This window comes from Columba livia, chromosome 11, assembly GCF_036013475.1.
Source record: "Columba livia isolate bColLiv1 breed racing homer chromosome 11, bColLiv1.pat.W.v2, whole genome shotgun sequence".
NCBI classification, from domain to species: domain Eukaryota; kingdom Metazoa; phylum Chordata; class Aves; order Columbiformes; family Columbidae; genus Columba; species Columba livia.
This window is the reverse complement of record NC_088612.1, coordinates 14,846,901-14,865,880: the sequence shown is the minus strand read 5'-3', so window position 1 is coordinate 14,865,880 and position 18,980 is coordinate 14,846,901. Positions and strand designations below refer to the sequence as shown.

The 18,980-nt window shown below is 39.2% G+C and overlaps 1 protein-coding gene across 6 annotated transcripts in view; it reads left to right on the top strand.

The window, feature by feature from the left end:
- The window catches only part of MYO1E (myosin IE), a 114,632-nt gene that overhangs the window by 29,008 nt on the left and 66,644 nt on the right, over positions 1–18,980 (top strand). The window contains exon 2 of one of the 6 annotated variants that reach the window (XM_065075992.1): positions 16,432–16,438. The exons of 4 other annotated variants lie outside the window; for them this stretch is intronic. In XM_065075992.1, coding sequence (XP_064932064.1) covers positions 16,432–16,438 — 7 coding nt within the window. Of the gene's footprint in view, positions 1–170; positions 12,355–16,431; positions 16,439–18,980 lie in introns of those variants that run through there. One more of the 6 variants, XM_065075989.1, reaches the window with a different exon arrangement.

Genomic DNA, 18,980 nt, shown 5'->3' with positions numbered 1-18,980 from the left:
TCTGTCCCGTCCCGCGGCGCTCGGGCAGGGCCGGCGGAGCGCAAGCTTCATCTCCCGTCGTCTCTCGCCGTTTGGGGTCTGAAGAGGTTTTGCGTGGTGTTGTCCGCAAGGAGAAAACGTCTCGTGGGAAGGTAACGCGACGGTGTTGTTGAACAACAGGTGACGCGTCTCCGCTTCAGAGACCCCTTCTGGAGGGGGTTTTGTGTGAGACCGCCCCCCGAGCTGCTGTTCCCGGGCACCCGCGTCCCAGCAGCGGGGTCGGCTCCGGTCCGCCTGCGGCGGGCAGCACGGAAACTGGGTGCGCGGCAAACGAGCAACCGAAGCCAGGGAATTTGGGCACTGCAGATACTGGGTCTGTTAAATGTCTGGTGTGATGAAGGGGTGTGATACCAGTAAAACACATGAGTGCTAGGCTGATCCTGGTTTACCTTTAGTAATTGACTCCTGATGATTAAAAAATAGCTTTCATTCTGAAGTAATCCAAATAATAGTTATGACTACCTGTTATACAAGAACCAAGAGTCAGTAGTGGAAAATCCTATGTGGTAATAAACTAGGCTAAAATCCATAACCTTTAAATAAGTAATTTATTTAAAAAGCTGTTCCAAAGTGGAATGCTAAAGATTTGAGAGTTAAGAAACTTGGAAAACTTTTGCATTATTCCTACTGAAGCTTAACTAAGGTTAAGTTTTAAATACTCATCAACCTAGGTCATGTGTATTCAGAGCTTTGCTGACTTAGGTGGAATGTTAGTTTGGGCCCTTCAATCCCAGTATGTTTTAAAGGATGCTCATCTTATTACCAGTGTCTGGGCTTCAACTTCCTGCAGCAAGTACAGTTGTACCTGGCTAACACCTGTGTTGAGTACAAGCCTGTGCTTTAAATGAAGCATTGTAGAGGTTAGGAATCTAAAATTTCTGTCACAGTCAGGGATAGTGATACTACCAGATCATACAGCCCTGTTATTGGTAAGGAGCTTTGAATAAGATAGGTCCATCTGTTCCCCGAGAGTTGCCAGGTGGTTCAAATCAACTCTTCAACCGTAACCTTTGCTCAGTACTTGCTGGGTTACACACACCTGTGGCACTTACAGACTTCCTGGTAGAGACTGTGTCATTGCCTGTGCTGCTGCCATGTGAAATGGGGTTGAAGTCCTTGGTGCAGAGCCTTCTGAGATGTCTGCCTCTTAACAATAATACTTGGAGATCAGTGAGTCTGTTAGTTGATCTGCTGTGGACTCCATTGACTCCCTTTTAATGGAAGATTTTAATCAAAATGTAGTTATTGTAAATATACGTAACTAGTTGGTAACATACAAGATGAATTTTATGTTATCAAAGAACTAGTTTCTTCCACAAGATGTAATTTCCAGGGAACTATTCAGGCAGTTATTTCTCCAGATTTAGTTTGCTACTGAAGTAGTCTTGAATTAATCTTTTCGCTGTGAGGTTTCAAGCTGGTGTTAACTCTATTTCTTAAAATTGTCTGAAAGTAATGATTACAACAAACCCAGGAAAGACTGTTTTTAAAGTACTGCTTTTTTTGTAAGGATTATGCACAAACAATTGTTTGATAATTGTTAGAAGGTAATATTTTGTAACTTAGAAAGCTGGCAGAAGGGTTGCCTGGTGGGACTTGCAATGGCTTCTTATGAACATGAGTCAACTTACTGATATCCCGAAACTTTATACTTGTTCTCTGTATGCAAAATTCACGTGATTTCCCTTAGTTTTGTTTAGACAATTTTGATTTCCATGGAGAAGCAGAATGTCATAGGTGTGCTTTATGTTCTCTAAATTGAGTCTTTTCTGCCATATCATCTCCGTAGGCCTCACAGTGAATTTTTCCTGTTCTGATGGTGTCCACAGTGCAGAGTGCTGAGATAACGCTGCCGTCGGTTGTGGTTGTTTCATGCTGTTGAAGCAGTCTGATACAGCAGAGTGTATAAAGATGATGCTGGTGTAGATGTGCCGCGTTGTCCAGCCTCTGAGCTGTGCCACGCTGCCTTGCTTAGGTCTGCAGGCAAGATTGTGCAGATCTGTGCAACTTAGCAATACATTTGTGCTTTTTTGCTAATTTATTTTTAATCCAGACCAAGATCTGTGTCCGGTTAACAGTGTGGTTTCAGGAGGAGAACTGCAGACATGGAATGGGTGGGCTGTTTTGTGGCTATACACTGCAGTACAAGGTGGGAATGAGCATCAGTGGGGCAAAAACTGCATTAAAGCAGCCAGTTCTAAAAAATACAATATCTGAAATTTTTCTCTTGAATTGCATTCATTTTATTAACTTTGCATTTAGATTTTTAACATTCAAAATAACCAGAGCTTCTAATAGTTCAGCTGTAACTTTTAAGTCTTTCAAAATGTGTATTATCTAAGTGTAAAGTAGTACCGCTCCAGTGCAAGACTGGGTCCTTGATGTTCAGGAGACCTCTCAGCAGAACTAAGCTGAAACTTGCTTGGAGTGAAAAGTAAGATCAGGTGAACTTTATGCAACTTTTGCTTTTATTATGTGAGTTTGGACCTTTGTGGTGTCATTAAGTAGTTCATGGAGATGCACTGGAGGATCTTGTGTGGAGTTGGATAGAGAATTTGTATCATGTTACAAAAGTAATCTTGTCACGGTAACATGACAATGTGATCTTCAGCCTTTTGTTTAAAGCAGCTCTTTAGTCTTTAGTGAAAGATAGTTCCCCCGAGTACTGTCAGCTGGCTTTGACTTTCTAAAGGGTAAAACATCGAACACTAATCAGCAAACATAATACTATTTCTGAGGCATAAACTGGCACCATATTTATTAGAAAAAGTAGAAAACAAAAACATAAAACCAAATAAACACTCCAACAACCCATCAGTTATAAACTTTGCCTGCTTTTGCATAATCTCTGTTCTAGAGGGAAGGTTCCAACAGAAAGCAGATTCATCTGTATCTGGAGTAACTCTCAAATTGTTGAGCAAGCCAGGATTGTCTAATTTGCTTAAGGAAAAGAAAATAAAGTGTTCATATGTTGCCTTTAACCAGCATTTCAATGCTAAGCATTTTTTGTAGCACAGCAGTCAGTATTTTGTCTGGGCATATTTGGTGTCTTCATGTTTCCACCTCGACAACAAAGATGGAAGGTTGAGTCTTAAAAAGGAACCTTTTATAGCAGTTAAACATAACTTGACATCAGTAAAGGTCAGATATTTATGGCCCAATCCAGCAAGATGCTAGGGATTTCTTGATTACATGTAGTGTCTGTGAAAGTCTGCAGAAATGAAAATGACTCAATTAGCCTGGAAGGACTTGCTAGCCTTTAGGATTTTGTCCTAAAATAGCTAATGTGTGGTGTGAGCTGAGACCTTATACCATCTTAAGTTTTTTTCTGCAAGAAAGTCACAAGGAAGACATGGGTGCTTCTATATCTGAAGGGAGCTTTTCTGTCTGGTGCTGCAGACAGTAGCATAAGCTTAAACCTTGTTCTCTGCCAAATGTGGAATAGTAGGGAGGTTAGCAGCATGTGCTTTGCATTTATGTCTAGAGGTGCATTAATGGAAAAATCTTCCAGCTATATGGTGTTTCTGTCTGGCCAATACATAAAATATAAAAAACGCAGTAGCATGTTAAACAGCAAAGCAAGGGACTTGATGTGTTTTGTTTATGTTTGAATTGTGTGCATGCTTTTCTCTGTTTCTTTATAGTTTAGACCTCTAGAATGGTTTATGGATATATTGGGCATGTTACAGCACTTTTTCAGAAAACAATAGCATATGCAGAATATTGCCCAAATGCAGCTTTTGCAGCTGAAAGCTGAACATATGATTGTACGTGTGTACATCTTAAACATTTTTCTTATAATTTCTTTTGCCCTACAGAACTGTTTTTTTCCCCCTCCATACTTAACTATCTGCTTGTGAAGGAAATGGGGTGACAGTGCTATTACTAGTTTAACTAAACTACTTGCAGTCATTTTTTTCTTAACTTGAAGGGATAACTTGCCCTAGTTTTACTGCCTCATCTTAAAACATTGTTGCATATGTGTAATGGGAGAAGTTACAAAAAGCTTTTTGGAGCTGTTGTGATAGCCAGTGAAATCTAGTCAAGCTTTTACTGAGTTCTCAGTAAAATCTTAGTAATATTTTCATCTTGACATGGAAAGTATGTTTTTGTGCTTGAAACCTTAAGAAGTTGCACGTCTCTTTAGAGAAGTCTTCTCAGCTCCATTTGTGATAATTTAAAGTATTTTTTTCCTTCATAAATACCAGCTTAATCTCTTCCTGGATTTAGTGTAAAAGTGACTGATCTAAATGGTCATGCACTGCTCTATCCAAGTGATATCAAAGAAGAAAGGTTTTTGTATTTTTCCCCGATTTCAACCTAAGGAATTGCTCTGCCAAGGACCTGGGTAACCCTGGGAGTGGCTTTACTGTGGTAATACTAAGAGATCTGAGGCAGATCGCTGTTGTTCTGCCAGAGACTAGCCTGGATCTGGCTTACTGTCTTGGCCTGTAAGTTGTCAGGTTTTCGCTTATCCATTTATTCTGGTTGTTACCACAAAACATGGTTTATGAGTGACCAGTTGACCTGCTTTTCAGTTTCCTAAAACACTATTGTAATGTAATACTTGGCTCTGCTTTTTTTAGGAAGCTGGATTCTAGATCTAGATGGTGTATGGCTACTGGAAAGTATTAAGAGCTATGTTAGAAAGATATTTTGCACCTAATTAAAACAGGTTTTGTTCTGTGAGTTAACAGTGCAAGAGCAGGAGGAGTAAAATCAAAGCAGCAGTTCTCAGAACTGGGAAGTGTGCATGTATATGTTTGTTTGACAAAAATAAGGATTTGGAAAATAGTTCATTCCCTTTGCAAATGCAGAAATCACCAGGCTTTGGCAAGAAGGGGTTACCTTGTGCTGTTAACTTTTTGAATTAAGCCACTTTGTACTATCTAAAGTCTCACCTTGAATATGAGCAACAATGGTTTACATCAGTGTAAAAGGTGAAACCTTTGGGGGAAGGTTCTCTTACACATTTTCTCATCTGTTGGATGTCATTAATTTCCTCTCTATTTTGTTGTCTGCCAAGAAGATTTTTCTGGTGGCTGCAGGTCACTAGCAGATGACCAGCATTCCAGTGCTTCTGTGGAAGCACTGTGGATTCTGTTAGGTGTTGTATGTTGTTTGGCTTTTATTATTCCTACTATATGGGTGTGAAAGTATTTACAAATATTAGAGAAATATGGCAGAAAGTAAACAAGAATTTTCTTCCCAGCTTAAGATCAGAACCGAGAGCTGTCTCTGGCAAGTTGTTTAGACATTCACCTCACCCAATCACTGGGACTCTTGTGCAATCTCAGCCTCCTGTTGCACTCCTGGGGGAGCCTGGGTGTGAGGAGCTGGAGTTAGTCAGACCTTCCTGGGCTCAGGCCAGTCTTTCCCATTTCCCGATCCCTTCCCCACGTTCCTGAGATGCTAATCACTGACCTGCCCAGGAAGTACGGCTGTCGCTCATCTCCTGACTCACCTTATCTTCCAGCTTTTCTATCCTCCACCTACTGATTTCCTCCCCTTCTTCTACCCTCACCTCTCTAAAAATGCAAGAATAGCCCTTGGGCAGACCAGGTGCACTGTCATGTTCTGGCAGTGCATGAGATCTGTTTTCTCTGCTTGACTAAGTCATTACTGTTGTAGGAAAAGGTTTCGTGGTCTAAAGTATTTCCACATACTGAACCTTGCAGGTGTTTTCTGCCTATTTTATTATATATGCTTCATACAAATATCTAAATGGCTTTGGAGTTTGTTGGCTTCATGTACAACAGCAAGTACATCTAAGCTCAAAATTATTTTTCCAAAGACACAGTGGCATTTAATTTGCATTAAAACTGTTGGTTACTTGGGTTCATAAACTGTAAAGTGTATTTCTAAAAAAAATTCTGATTTTTTTTAATTGAAACTGAAAATGTCATTTTAAATAAAACAAATGGGAGATCTGTCATGGAAAGCAGTATTGGTAATGGGATCATGAGTCAGAGTTATCATCAGAGGTGGTGCTTATTGGGAAGCATGCTTAAGAGGTGCTTTTGAGTACAGATAACTACCTACTAACCTAACTTACTAATATCAAGAACTAAATGTGAACTTTGAAGTCAGGTGCTAGCAGATGTTGAGCATGCTTTGTGATCAACACCATTATGGAAGTGTAAAAAGGACTATAAAAAAGGTCGGGTGTTCTTCTCTCCGGTCATCTGGGTGATTCTTCAGCTGCCAGAAGTGTTTCTGGCAAAAGCCACTTCAGGATGGTCAGGGAAGGTGATGGGTTAATGCTCTTGGGGTGAGATGATGATAGATTTTTCTTTAGCTTGCTTCATCAAAAAAAGGAACATAAATGGTTTATGCAAAAGAATGCGCTTCTAGAAGCTATTTTGGTGCTTTGTTCAGCAGTCTGAAGTCTAAATGTGAGGTTTTTGTTGGCGTCATTCAGACAGCTCTAGCAGTCTTGCAGTGACTGGCTGCACTTGTCCCCGCACAGGAAGCGTGAGGGGTTTTCCTTGCCAGCTCAGAACCACTCACTGAATCACCTTCATCAGCTGAGCCTGAGTCTGTAACCAGTTCTTGGTCAGCCTTGTCTAATTTAAGTGTTGAAGTCGTATTTGAGTCTGAGCAGTGCAGCCTGATATCCTTTCTAAAACATGTCAAATGTTCTTAACACTCAGGATTTCAATCTTTCATGCTTGTCTTATGAAATAATATGCTGCCAGATGTTTTATCCTGCACCTAGGACAGTCTTCTGTTTCCAATCTGACATTCCACAGCACTTGTGAGGCTTTAAATTCTAGGCAGTTTACCAGTGCATGCTGTTATCTTTTGCAGTGATTTATGTCTTTTCCTGTGCTTTGAGTTGTATATTGCTAATAGCAGAAATGTGGAAAAATGGAAGCTGGGACTGCTTGTCAGTAATACATTTGCAGTGCCAAGCAGTAGTCAAGAATTTCTCATCTTGTGTATGTTCTTTCTTCTTTTTACTGCCTTGAAGGATGCAAGTCTGCACAAATGCCTAAGTGCTTCCAAATTTGCTTTTGCAGTAACTCTTAACCCTATGTTATTCCCAACTTTGTGAAGAAGTACACTGCTAAAAAGTGTATTTGAATTGCTTTTAACAAATGCTACCAACACATTTCTTTAAATCCTTTGCATTGTGGCCCCTGTACACTTTGATAGCTCTTCAGTAGTAAGATTCTGAGGACAAAAGTTTATCTGGTTTTCATCAGCATGTATATGTACATAATTAGCATTCTGTTAACTGTTGGGCTTTGAGCTGTTACGGTTCTTCTGGCATGTACTGAGCACCTGTTGATCACTCAGGTTTTGAAGTATCTTATTGCAGATGTTGGTATATGAACTGGAAAATACTTTGCTAAGTGAAAGCACTGTGCTCTTGAGGCATACTGAAGGAGCACGTTTGTTAAACCCGATCTTAAAGGCCATTTCATGGTATTCAAAAGCAAATGCATACTTTTAAGTTTGATGTTGTTTTTCTTCTTGTAGTATTTGAGAAGAATTTGTGTGTTTATCAGTCATGAAAGAATTTGTTTTCCTGTACTGTGTCCACAACTGTTTGCAGTACATACCTAAAGAAAGGGAAATATACAAAAGTAATTATACCAGGAATTGAACACACAGTACAGGTATAATTAAATTCAATGGGCGATTTTAAACTTGGTGAGATTAAGTTACAAAACCAGCTAGTTGCTTTGTGAGCACAGTGGTACTGGCTGGCTACAGAGTCTGAATTACTAAATAATTCTGCAGTATCTTATGGTAAGGCAAATGAAACATGGATTTTGTGTAATTATGTGTCTTGATATTGGTACTTACAAATTGTTATCTAAATATATATCACATTTTAGAAGGACTTAGTGAAAGGATGTAATAATCTAGGAAACAAGCTAATTAATCACAAGAATCCATAGTTGTATTAGATGATTGTATCATATTTAGTTCTAGAATTCTTGTTGATTCTTGATAGTACAGTTTTTATGGAAGCAAGTTAGACTGATAAAGTACTTATGTCAGGAAACTTCTCATATATTCCCTACCATAATTTGAATTTAAAATGTGGCTAGTGTGGAAACTGATGTATTATAAAGCATGATTTTTATTACATATAGCTTGAATACCATATAATATCCTGCTGACGCTGTTCTTGTGTAAACTTGATTAGTTCCTGAATTTTGAAGTGCTTTAATCCACAAAAACAAATATTTGACTTTATCAATTAAAATACAGCAGTCCAATGAGAACAGAATTACTTTAGTTAGATTTTTTCTTCTCTACTTGAGACCCATGCTTCTGCACAGTCATGTTTCCAGGACTTGATGCTGTAGTGTTGGTAGTCTCCAAAGCCTTTTTCAGTGCTTCCCCTCAACATTAAATATACACTGGGAGCTACTATATTGGTCAATAATTGCTAGATTCAGCAAACCAAAGATTCCTACAAAAACACGGTCTTTGTGGTGGAAAAATCAAAATAACTTCTCAGGGCAGGGCAATGCAGATGTTTTCTGTTTTGGAGGGTATCCTGGCTGTTCTCTGTGTAACCTGTAGGACTTGAATAGACTGGAAAAACGTGACTCTTTGGAATGGATTAGCCCTGGTGTCAGGGGCACTACAGACCTACTGCTGCAGCTTAAACCTCCAGAGGTATCTGTGGCAAAAGAGCTAAAATTGCGTAAATCTCCCCTGGTCTGTGCCCAAAGCGTTAGCTGTTTACTTGCTCTGCAGTGGCCATGGGCTTTGCAAAGCATCTCTTCTGCTTCTTCCTCGGGTAGCCAAGAGTTCCTCATTACAGTTGTTTGAAGCACACATTTTTCTAGCTGTGCTATCAAGGGGTGGCATAAGCACACAGGGCTTGTATGGGGAAGAACACTTTTCTTCCAGCAAATTGATGTGACCCAGTGGGCCCCTTGGTGTTAGTTTTTGACAGTCAGTGTCACATTCTGCTTCCCAACAGCTGAAGGCAAAGTCTCTGCAAGAACAACATTTCAGAATCCTCTAAGGACCCAAATCCCATTCTGTTGGTGAACCAAGGTTGTAGGGATAGGCTGTCAGCAAATAGACTTTGCTCTTAAAGTTGGTGTTGTGCTAACTTCTACAAACTATGCTATTTTATTTTTTTTAAGATTAATTAGGCTTGACATGGGAAAAAATGAACTTGAGTGTTTTTTGTAACAAATGGAGATCCTGTTTTGACACTGCTTTTGTCTGTGGAGGTCTGATTTGAGATTTGGCCTTCAATGAGCAACCTGAGTTCCATTTAAAGCAGAGTTCTGTGGGGGAAGGGAGAATGACTTCATTGTAGGCGAGCCACTGCTTTTGCTATTTTGCTGTGTCCCTTTTTTTTTGTCTCAGCATTGGGTTGCAACCACAGAGTTCAAGGCATGATCGTTTTCAGATGAGAGGATAGGGGTAGGTCTTTAGCAGAGCAAGGCAGATTAGAAGTGTATCTAACCAAGTGAAAGAGGACTCGACAGTGCCTGAATATCCAATATGTGGAACTTGAGATATGTTGAGTACCTGTTGCTAGTAACTAAGTCTGGCTTCTGAAGCAGCTTAGATATTTGTCTATAACCGTCAGTCTTGCCTTACAGCACTATGTAATAATGTATATCTGCATGGCAATAAAGGACTAGATCCAATGTACTGGAGAAAATAAGAACTTGACCAGTTTGATACTTGCTTTAAATAACAACTTAATCTGCATGTACAATGCTATGTGGTTGACAAAACTTGATTTGATACAGTTGAAATGGGTTCTGTTGTGGTTTAAAAAAGTACATACAATAATGGCGACTAATCTGTTCTAACTTAAAGCTGCCTTCAAACACACAGGGTATGTACTCTCTGCAGAACTTACTCCAGTCTCCACTGCCCTTGGCATCAGTCTCGGGAATATGTTTAACAAAGTGTGTGAGTAGTTTCACCCTGGCATAGTTTCATTCTAGGAAGACTTGAGAGGAAGCAGAACAACAGTGGCTACTTATTCCCATATTTGGTATTGTTCTAGGCAAAAAGAACATCCTTCTTCACTAAAAGCGAGGGATGATACAGAGTTTCTGGGCAATTTAACCTTCTTCAAACCATGGGTTAATCTTGATGGGGTCTATTTTCTTTGTAGATGTGTCCAGTGCAGTTTTCTACATGGAGTTATAGTGATGTTAAGCAGTTAGGTGGCACTAATGGAATGGATTAAAATAAGTGGGCTTGCAGCTTCACAATACTAGAGGTTTGTCTTTAAATAGCTACAAGTCCTTTTTCTACAGCAGAGCTTCCATTGGTCTATACGTTAGTAGTGGTGTGTAAAGAATTGGAATTACTGGAGGTTACAAAGTACTTCTAGTGAAAAGAACACTGATCCTTTAATTGCTGATAGTGGAAGAGGGCAGAACAACTAGAACACCAATGTCAGCTGCACCTCCTTGCTTGCTCATTGTTTTCTCTTTCTTGAGACCTGTACTAGAATGGGCTCATGTTGTATTCTGTATTCCCAGTGCAGATTTGGGGGTGGGAGGGGAACCCCAAGCCCTAAATCTGATTTCTTAAACAGTCACTGATAAATACTGAGGAAGCCTAAACCTGATTTCTTAAACAGTCACTAATAAATACTGAGGGAGAGGCAAATACAATGTAGTTCAGAAAGGCATTGCGTTTACTAGAAATGTACTCCCTACTTCCTGCTGCCTTACCTGCTCCTGTGCAATTCACCTGTAAAAATACAAATTAATTCTGTGACAGCAGATTTTGATCTTCAGTTTAGAAGTCCTGAGCTTGACCTCTTCTTGTTCTTAAGTATTGCAACTAAAAACTTCCCATGCTGGGAAAGAAATGTCTGAAAACCACCCAGAGAAGCAGAACATAATACAAAACTCTTAAGTCCCTGTTTCAGTGACATAGGGTAAGTTTATAGACTTAACGTCTTTTCCAGTCCTGAAAGCTGCTTTTGTGGAAAGCAATTTAAGAGCTGTTTATTCTGAAAACAGTCTTAACTGTGTGAAAGATGACAGGTGCTGAAGCAAGTATTATATATTTGGCTGTATTGACAGTACAGCCTGTACCCTTAGTTTATAGGCAGATACGTCATAAACTTTTGTTGTTGCGAAGGATGTTCTGATGAACCTGTACTGAAGGTAGTAGTTTGAATGTAATAGAGAAGCATGTTGTTACCACAATTAATGAATTAGTCATGAATAGCTATTTAGCCTGACACACCTGGAGAGTGTTCACCTACTGAAATCAGGTTTTCTTTTGTTCAGATAATTTCTTAATGGTAGAGGCTGAGGCATTTCTGCACCTGAGGCCATTAGGTAACTTTTTCACCTGACTTGTCCAGTACGTGGGTCTGTTCTCAGACCAGAATACATTTAAACTTGAAAAAGCAGTTAGCAGGCTTATCCTGCTACTGTTTGGTGGGATTGTCTTTGTGCTGAGTGTGGCTAGATCCAGCCTGGGACTGCAGGGGACAAAGCAAGTTTGATTGTAAACCTGCCCGTTGTGGTTTGTACTGGATCTCTGATACTCAAGAACAGTTAAATAGCTCATAACTTATTATGGGGGAAAAGCGACTTTAATAAAAAATATCAGTGGTAACTTTCTATTGCTCTAGACTGCACTTAAGACTTTGTGGCATTCTTCCTAGTCTGCACTTCAAAATTTGTAGCTGGAGAGTCAGTAATTGGACTGTTAACTACCTGTTGAGGTAGCTATGGTTGTGAATTTTACATCTGAAGCAGACAGTATTTTGAAAGAATATCCATTTTTATTTCAGAATTATTTTACCTGGAGACTACAGTTGAGATCTGAAAGTTAGAAGTCAAGGTTATTCCCTTCCCCCGCCTGGAGTTTGAAAGTAATTAGTCACTCTGCTCTTTACAGATGTGGAGTGGTAGGCTAACTCTAAAATACTAATCCTGCTGCTGTTTGCTCATTGAGAGTGCAGGTGTACAAACAGGAAAAGAAAAAGGGGAAGTTAATAGCATTTGATTGCCAAAACAAAAAAGCACCCATTCAGTAGCTAAAATTATGTTCAAGCTGGTAACAGGATACAGTGAACAATGAAGAATGTTTTTTGCATTCTGTAGCTAAATGTGTCCTTTTAGGGCTTGTTTTGCAATTACTTTTGACCAATTGAAACTCTTGAGGTGGGTAGAAGTCTACCTCATTTAAATGAACCCACTTTTTTGGCATGATGTCTTCATGAGATGCCTAGTAACTTTTTTCATTATTGGTATTTTTGAAGACTTGGGAGTATACTTAAGAACGGAACTACTCAGATTTTATTTTTATTTTCTTTTTTTTTTTGGTCAGGGCAAGTCAGGACATGTAAGTAATAGAACTGGCAGGTGGGAGAGTACTTTCTGTTGTTCTATCCATTTGCAACTGTAGCTGTAATAAAACGTAATATTCTCCCCCTTATTCCTGTTGCTCTCTTCCAGTCTCTAGTGTGACAGTGTGTGGCAACCTTGCTGAAGTACCAAAGCTGTGCAGAGCCTCAGTAATCTCTCTGTGGGTGTTGTTTTGTTCTGCTGCTATTTTAATAAGGAAGTCCTGAGGAATATGTCTAAGGGGCATGTTCTTAGCAGCTGCCACGGTCACTCTGTTGTGGAGTTCTCCTAGGAGCCTAAATAATCTGTAGTGTGTGAGGGCTGGAATCCTATGCTGGTTTTGACAGACAATGTATATCCAAACTACGTTGTGTCCTCCATAATGGAAGTGTGACTTGGTTTGCTATAGGCTGTGACAGACCCTACTTTCTCAAATAAGAAAGAGAATAAGGGGAATAAATCTAAGAGGGAATAGATGGATGGTCTGGGTTGGCAAGTTGGTGGGAGCTGCCTGATCCAGGAAAGCTGCTTCCAATTTTGATGTGAAGTTTTGCTCCTTCAGTTGTACCTTATTTCTCTTTTCATTTGTTCATAAGCCTTCAATATTGCTGATGGAACTGGTTCAGTGTGTGACACCTTATGTATAGGAAGCCTCTGCTTGTCGTCTTCGGCACTGATCAGCCATGTGACTTTGAAATACTCGGCCTGACACTGTGGTCTTACCTCTTAGCTTCTGCAGTTGTCTTCCACAAGCTTTCCCTTCTACATCTCTACTTTCAGCAAGCCTTCACCGAGGTCCTCTGTGTGCAGCTGCAAATCCCAAAGGCCATGTTCACTTTGTCACAGTGTGATTGAGTTTTTTCACTTAAATGTTATCCGTAATACTATGTAATGTAATGTGATGTGCAATTTTGCATTTACTAGTAGTTCTAAATGATTTAGCCTTGCCCAGACAATGGTTCTTAAATGGTGTGTGTAAACATTGAAACATTTCTTTGGTCCCTTTTAAAGTTCAGCTATCTATGTTAGCACATACTAAATGGAAACTTGCAATGAAATACATTGCATAAAGGCAAGGAAGTTCTATTTTGGACTTTGCAATAAGGTGGTGGAGATGAAAATGTATGTACAAATGTTATCTCCATTCATGAACCTGGTTATATAAATAAGTCATGTTATTATTAGAATAATATGAAACATGTGACTAACAGTAGATTGAAAATTAATTTTTATCTTTGTAGTACTTCTTACAGTTATTGCTACAGGGTGTTGATGAATTTTTAGGAGTGCAATGAAATATATACACTACTCAGTTTATGCATTACCACTAAATTAGCAGAACACCGAGGGTAAATATTTAAAAAGAATCTATGGTATAATTGGTGCTAGATATTGCCTGTATACCACAGACCATGCGTGTGTGTTTAAAAGATACAGGAAAGCCCTTTTGTCATGCTTAGCTATTATCATATGATTTAAAATGCAGAGTATTTTTTGAAGCTGCTGTTAACACTACCTAAAAGCAATACAACTACTTTAGAAGTGGAGTCCAGAGTAAAAAAAACTATTGCAAAATGTTCCACGGCACTTTTAATCACTACACATAACTGAAACCTCTTTGACACTATTTGAAAGGTTTTGTCCCTTTTGATAGCCCTTCTGCTGAACCATTGGGCTGTTATTGACTTGTGACTGAATTACTAGTCTTGCTCTATTTAGAAATTTGGGCTTTAACTGATGCTGTCCTGTGCAACCACTATGTAAATCAACCATTGCTAAACACTGAGATTTGACAGGAGCAAACTGCAAAGCAGGGTAGCTGCAGGCTGCCTCCTGTTCTTTACTGTGTTTTGGTGGAAACAAAATGATTCTGTCAGTCAGACCTTGCACGAGGAGTGTGCAGAAGCACATCTGCGTATCTGATAGCTTAATTACTTAAGCTACAGATTTTAATAAGTGCTTTCATTCATTGGATGAGGCATGCTTAGTTGCACAACATAGTTTTTCATATGGTTTCTGGGATTAACATTTTGCGGAGGAAAGAAAAAGGCACAGGCAAAGGGCTGGGATGGGTAAAGATCACATGCCTGATGTGTGATGTATTTTTCCACTATTGCTTCACTAGATGATACATAGAACTGTACATCTTAAAGGAACCTTCTAGAAAACAAGCTTCTCTCAGTTGCTGTACTTCAAATAAACCAAGGCGCATAGTGACATCAGTGGGGGTTTTGAGAGTGGGAGTGTGAATTCCAAATCTACATCACTAAATGACCATCCAATGATCCCACCTCTTTGCTAAAATGCTTAAAGCATTCCTTGCCTTTATTCCCTTTTCCATCATCTGCCATATCACAGGACAGCACGCTGCCCTCGGGTGACCGTGGTGGGGGTGAGTGCCCGCTCACCAACACCAGTGCTGTCCCCAGCGGCATTAGAAGCGGGATGTGCCGTGGCTGTGAACTGGGCCCTCTTGCCTGACCCCACTCCAGGGCTGCAGCTACTTCCACACACTGAAGGACTGTGAGATAATGTGTGTTAAAACCTAACAGTTTTTCAAGAAATTAAATTGAAGCTAAATCAATAGACATCTGAAGTGATAGAATGAGATTTTATGGTACTGTTTATATAACTTAATAGGAAACTATAAAGTGTGTTATTCATCTGCGTATTTAAAAACTTAACTAGATGAGGCATTCTAGTGCACAAAGGCTTTTAGATGCATGTATTCTGCATTTGAATGCAATACAACCTACAGAGGAGGCATTTTGTTTTTCTTATTAAAAACTTGCAAATTTTACTAAAGAACAGTTTGTACTAATGTGTTCTTTTTCATTTTGAAAAACCTAAAGAAAAACCCCGAGGCTTTCCTTAATTACTGTACATGATTCTAATAGCTTTTGTTAATGGGATGTATTAACAATGAAATACTAAAAATTTTATTATCAATAGCAAAATAGCACAAATTTGCTGATTTGTTTAGTTGCTGGCAGGCTGTACATCTTGCTTGTTAAAAAAATCTGTGTTTAAGTTACTCTGGTCTTGTGGTATTTGGTCTTATTGAACTTAGGTTTGTTGATGTTCTCTTGTGTGTATCTCTGAAAGGTTACCTCGGAGGATGTTTGAAGCTCCAATTCCATAAGCAACACACTTCTGTCACTTCTGTGTGACAGATTAGATGGAATCTGTAACTTAAGTTTTCAGCTCATTTTCCAAAACCAGAAATGTACAGACAAGGAGGAAAACTTAAGATCTGTAGGTTATGTTGTTGTGGTGTTTTGTGTGTGTTTTCGTGTGTGTGTGTGTGTGGTGAGGGGTTTTTATTATTATTTTTAAAGAGGACACTATCTATAAAAATGGATAGGCTACCTCAGAATCGTCTTTCCTTACAGTCCTGCAGGGACAAACATTATTAATTGGCCGAGATACTTCTTGCAGAAGCAAGAAGGGAATGGTTTTCTTTTCAACAAAACCTAACTAGGCATAAATAAAACTGGAAGAATAGGTTGGCAACTTATTACAAACACTGGATATTTCATGGTTCTTTGTTCTTTATTTACATGTTCATAATTAGAAGTAGTTTGTTTTTGAAAACCTCAGAGAGTTTCAGTATTTTAGGTGTTGAATAATTAATGCTAAACTTTGTTTACGCATTGTTTATGGTACCAAAGAACCTTAAGCAAGTGATGAAAAGAAGGCTTGCTGCATTCCTTTATTTGCAATTATCCTCTGGTTAATAGCAACATTTAGACACAGCTATCTTGCCAAAATCTTAGAAAAATTTACATAAAGACTGGTGCTATGCCAAGCCTCCTCACTGAATTCTGAGGGCTGCCCAAATCTTTCCCATTTGATTCTGCCCCCCCGAAAAACATTCCAACAGACTTTAAATTTGTTTCCAGTTTGGCTTTTTCTTTTTTTGTAAGGGCACTTTATTTTCAGGTTAATATGGATGCTATGCCCAAGGACAAGCAGCTTACTAGAAAATGAGCTGTGCTGGAATGTTTATTCATAGATGTTAAAATGATGTTTGTCCTTAAACTTTCTGAGCGCTGACTTCTTCAGACCATGCTAGAGTGATGGTTCATGGTAGTATCAAGGAATAGATTAGTTCTCTCTGAATAATTATCAGATGCAGTAGCTGCTACAGGGCACAAGGAATTGTCTGAGATTAAATAGAGAGGAAAAAAATCTCACCTGGAATTTCTCAGAAGAATTTGCCTTTAAGTTCATATCTAAATCTTTTTTCAAAGGCAGAAAATAGATTTTAATGAAAATAGTCTCATAAATATAGAAACATGTACTGCATCAGTGCCTTGGAATCTTCTCATGTGCATTCCAACATCATAGGTCAATGCTCCAAAAGTTTATGGCATTGACTTAAATTCTTGGTCATCTAATATAATCTCACATAATCACATTGAGATGAAATTTAGGGAAAACACAAAATATGCAGTAGTTGTGGCCTGCAGCCAGCGGCAGTGTCTTTGCTGCACGTACCTGCCTGTCTGAAGGGGCGGGAGGTTGAAAGTCTGTCCTGCTTCTCACCAGGCTTGGAGCTGCCTGGTCTGCACCATTCTTGAGAACAGCCGAGCTGTGGGCATCTGCTTCAGAAACCCCGTCAGCTGAGTGTTGCTTACAGGAAAAAGGACAAAACAAGGTAGATGTGTAGTAGTAGAATTAGAGGCTGATCTTAGACAGTATGCCTTTTCCAGCAACTGTGGTGAAAGCCCTGAAAGGGGACCTGCAGGTTTAGGATTATCCAAAGATTAATACAGCATGCTGAACCATTAGTTAGCGTCAGGGAAGTCTGTGGAAAGTGTCAACATTTCTTTCTTAAGCAGTGTGGTGGGGTTTTTTTATTATTTTTATTGCTCTTGCAATGCTCCTGTACTTTTATTTTTTTCCTTATGGTTCTCAATCTAACTTACAGGTGCCATGGTGTTTCTAGGTCAGGTGTGAGGAAGGTGAAGAAACCAGTGTGGAAGAATAAATATATTGGGAAGGTTTGTCAAAGTTCAGGACAGCCCTGTATGCAGTACTTGGCAGTAATGCCAAGCTGGACTCTAACGGGTATTTCTGGAATATCTGTGTGTGCCTCGCTGGTGATGATGGCTCACAGCTGAGGGGCATGTGGCAGAACACACTCTTACTGACCTGATACAGCATAAGGGTACAGCTACTGCTTGTGTCTTTGGGTCACGTTTTTAGGACATCACCTTAAATTGTTTTTGTTTTCTGCATGTTAGAGTGAAAGACAGCCACTCCTGTAACTGTGATGGGGTCATAAGGAATAGATGACATGTAAGCTTAGAGGAAAGCTACTTGAGTGCAGGTTGGGTTTTGAGCCAGATCTTTATTTTTAAACAACTGCAAGTCTTGGCTGTAGTATAGAGTGTAGAAAAAGGTTAAGCTGCCTCTAAGTGATTCAATGGTGTAATGAATTGCAGCAGCTCGAAGTTAAAGGATATCGGTGATCTGAGCATCCATTTTGTGTCCAGATTGTTGAAGAGTGGAGAGAAAGAAACAATATTCACTGAACAGCTGTCTTGGTAGAATCAGAATGCTATGCTTAGATTAAAAGTCACTCAGCTGGTTTTAGTTTACATTTAAAATTATTTTTTTGGTTTATGTTGGTTTGACTTGGATCTTGGAGTTTGAATGAGCCTAGAGGTTGAAGGCAAGGTATGTCACAAACACTTAAGTTTAATGTGGTTTTATGTTGATGCCTTGCAATCCCAAGTCTTCAGCCATGGTTTAATACCTGAGACTTAAGGGTTTTTTTTCTTAATTCCTCCTGCCCCCAATTTTGAGACCATTGTGATTTAGCTTGAATGTCACCTCTTCTGAGTTTTCGTTATGAAGTTTAGCATTTTGCATAAGATAAAAGCTAACTAGCTTTCTGTTTTTGAGGTAAAATGCTAAACTTTTACTGTTATGGAATATAAACAAGTAGTTGGATTCATAATGTTTAAAGTTCTCTAACAGAAGTCTTTGAAGACATACATGAGATGTATGGGTTGATAGAGATACAGATGATGGTGATGAAGAGAACCCAATGTAGAATGTAAAGTCATGTTGAATACAGATTTGCTTCAATATGGTTGGGAAGGAGAGAAATGCTTATTTGGACTGGGCTTCAATTTTTGGATGCTTTGTGTCCTATTAGCACCATTCTTGAGTGTTCAAATGAAAAAGACCTTTAGGTAAATGAGGTGTCTTCAACAGAAAATGTGAATAATTTTCTGACAGGAAGCCAGGGTCAGATGTAGCATCACACTTCACTGCAGAAACTCTTTTAAATAAAATCAGGGTAACTTATCTGCAGTGGGTTTACAGCAGTTTTTCTTCAAAGCTGACCCTTAGCTTTTCACTTGGTTCCCTTTTAACAGAAATGGTTTGAAACTGATGTTTATTTATGATGCTGATACTGAATTACAAGTTGTAACAGGCACTTAAATATGGTCTTTTGCATAATTCTGCAAAATCAGTGATAAAATTACAGGTTTGTGAAACAGCAGCAATTGAAGTGTACTGGAGTGCATTCAGAGCTTCTTTGGCATCTCTCTGCAAAGCAGAATTATGCCAATGCATCATCTGTGACGCTTAATCTAATATCCTGAT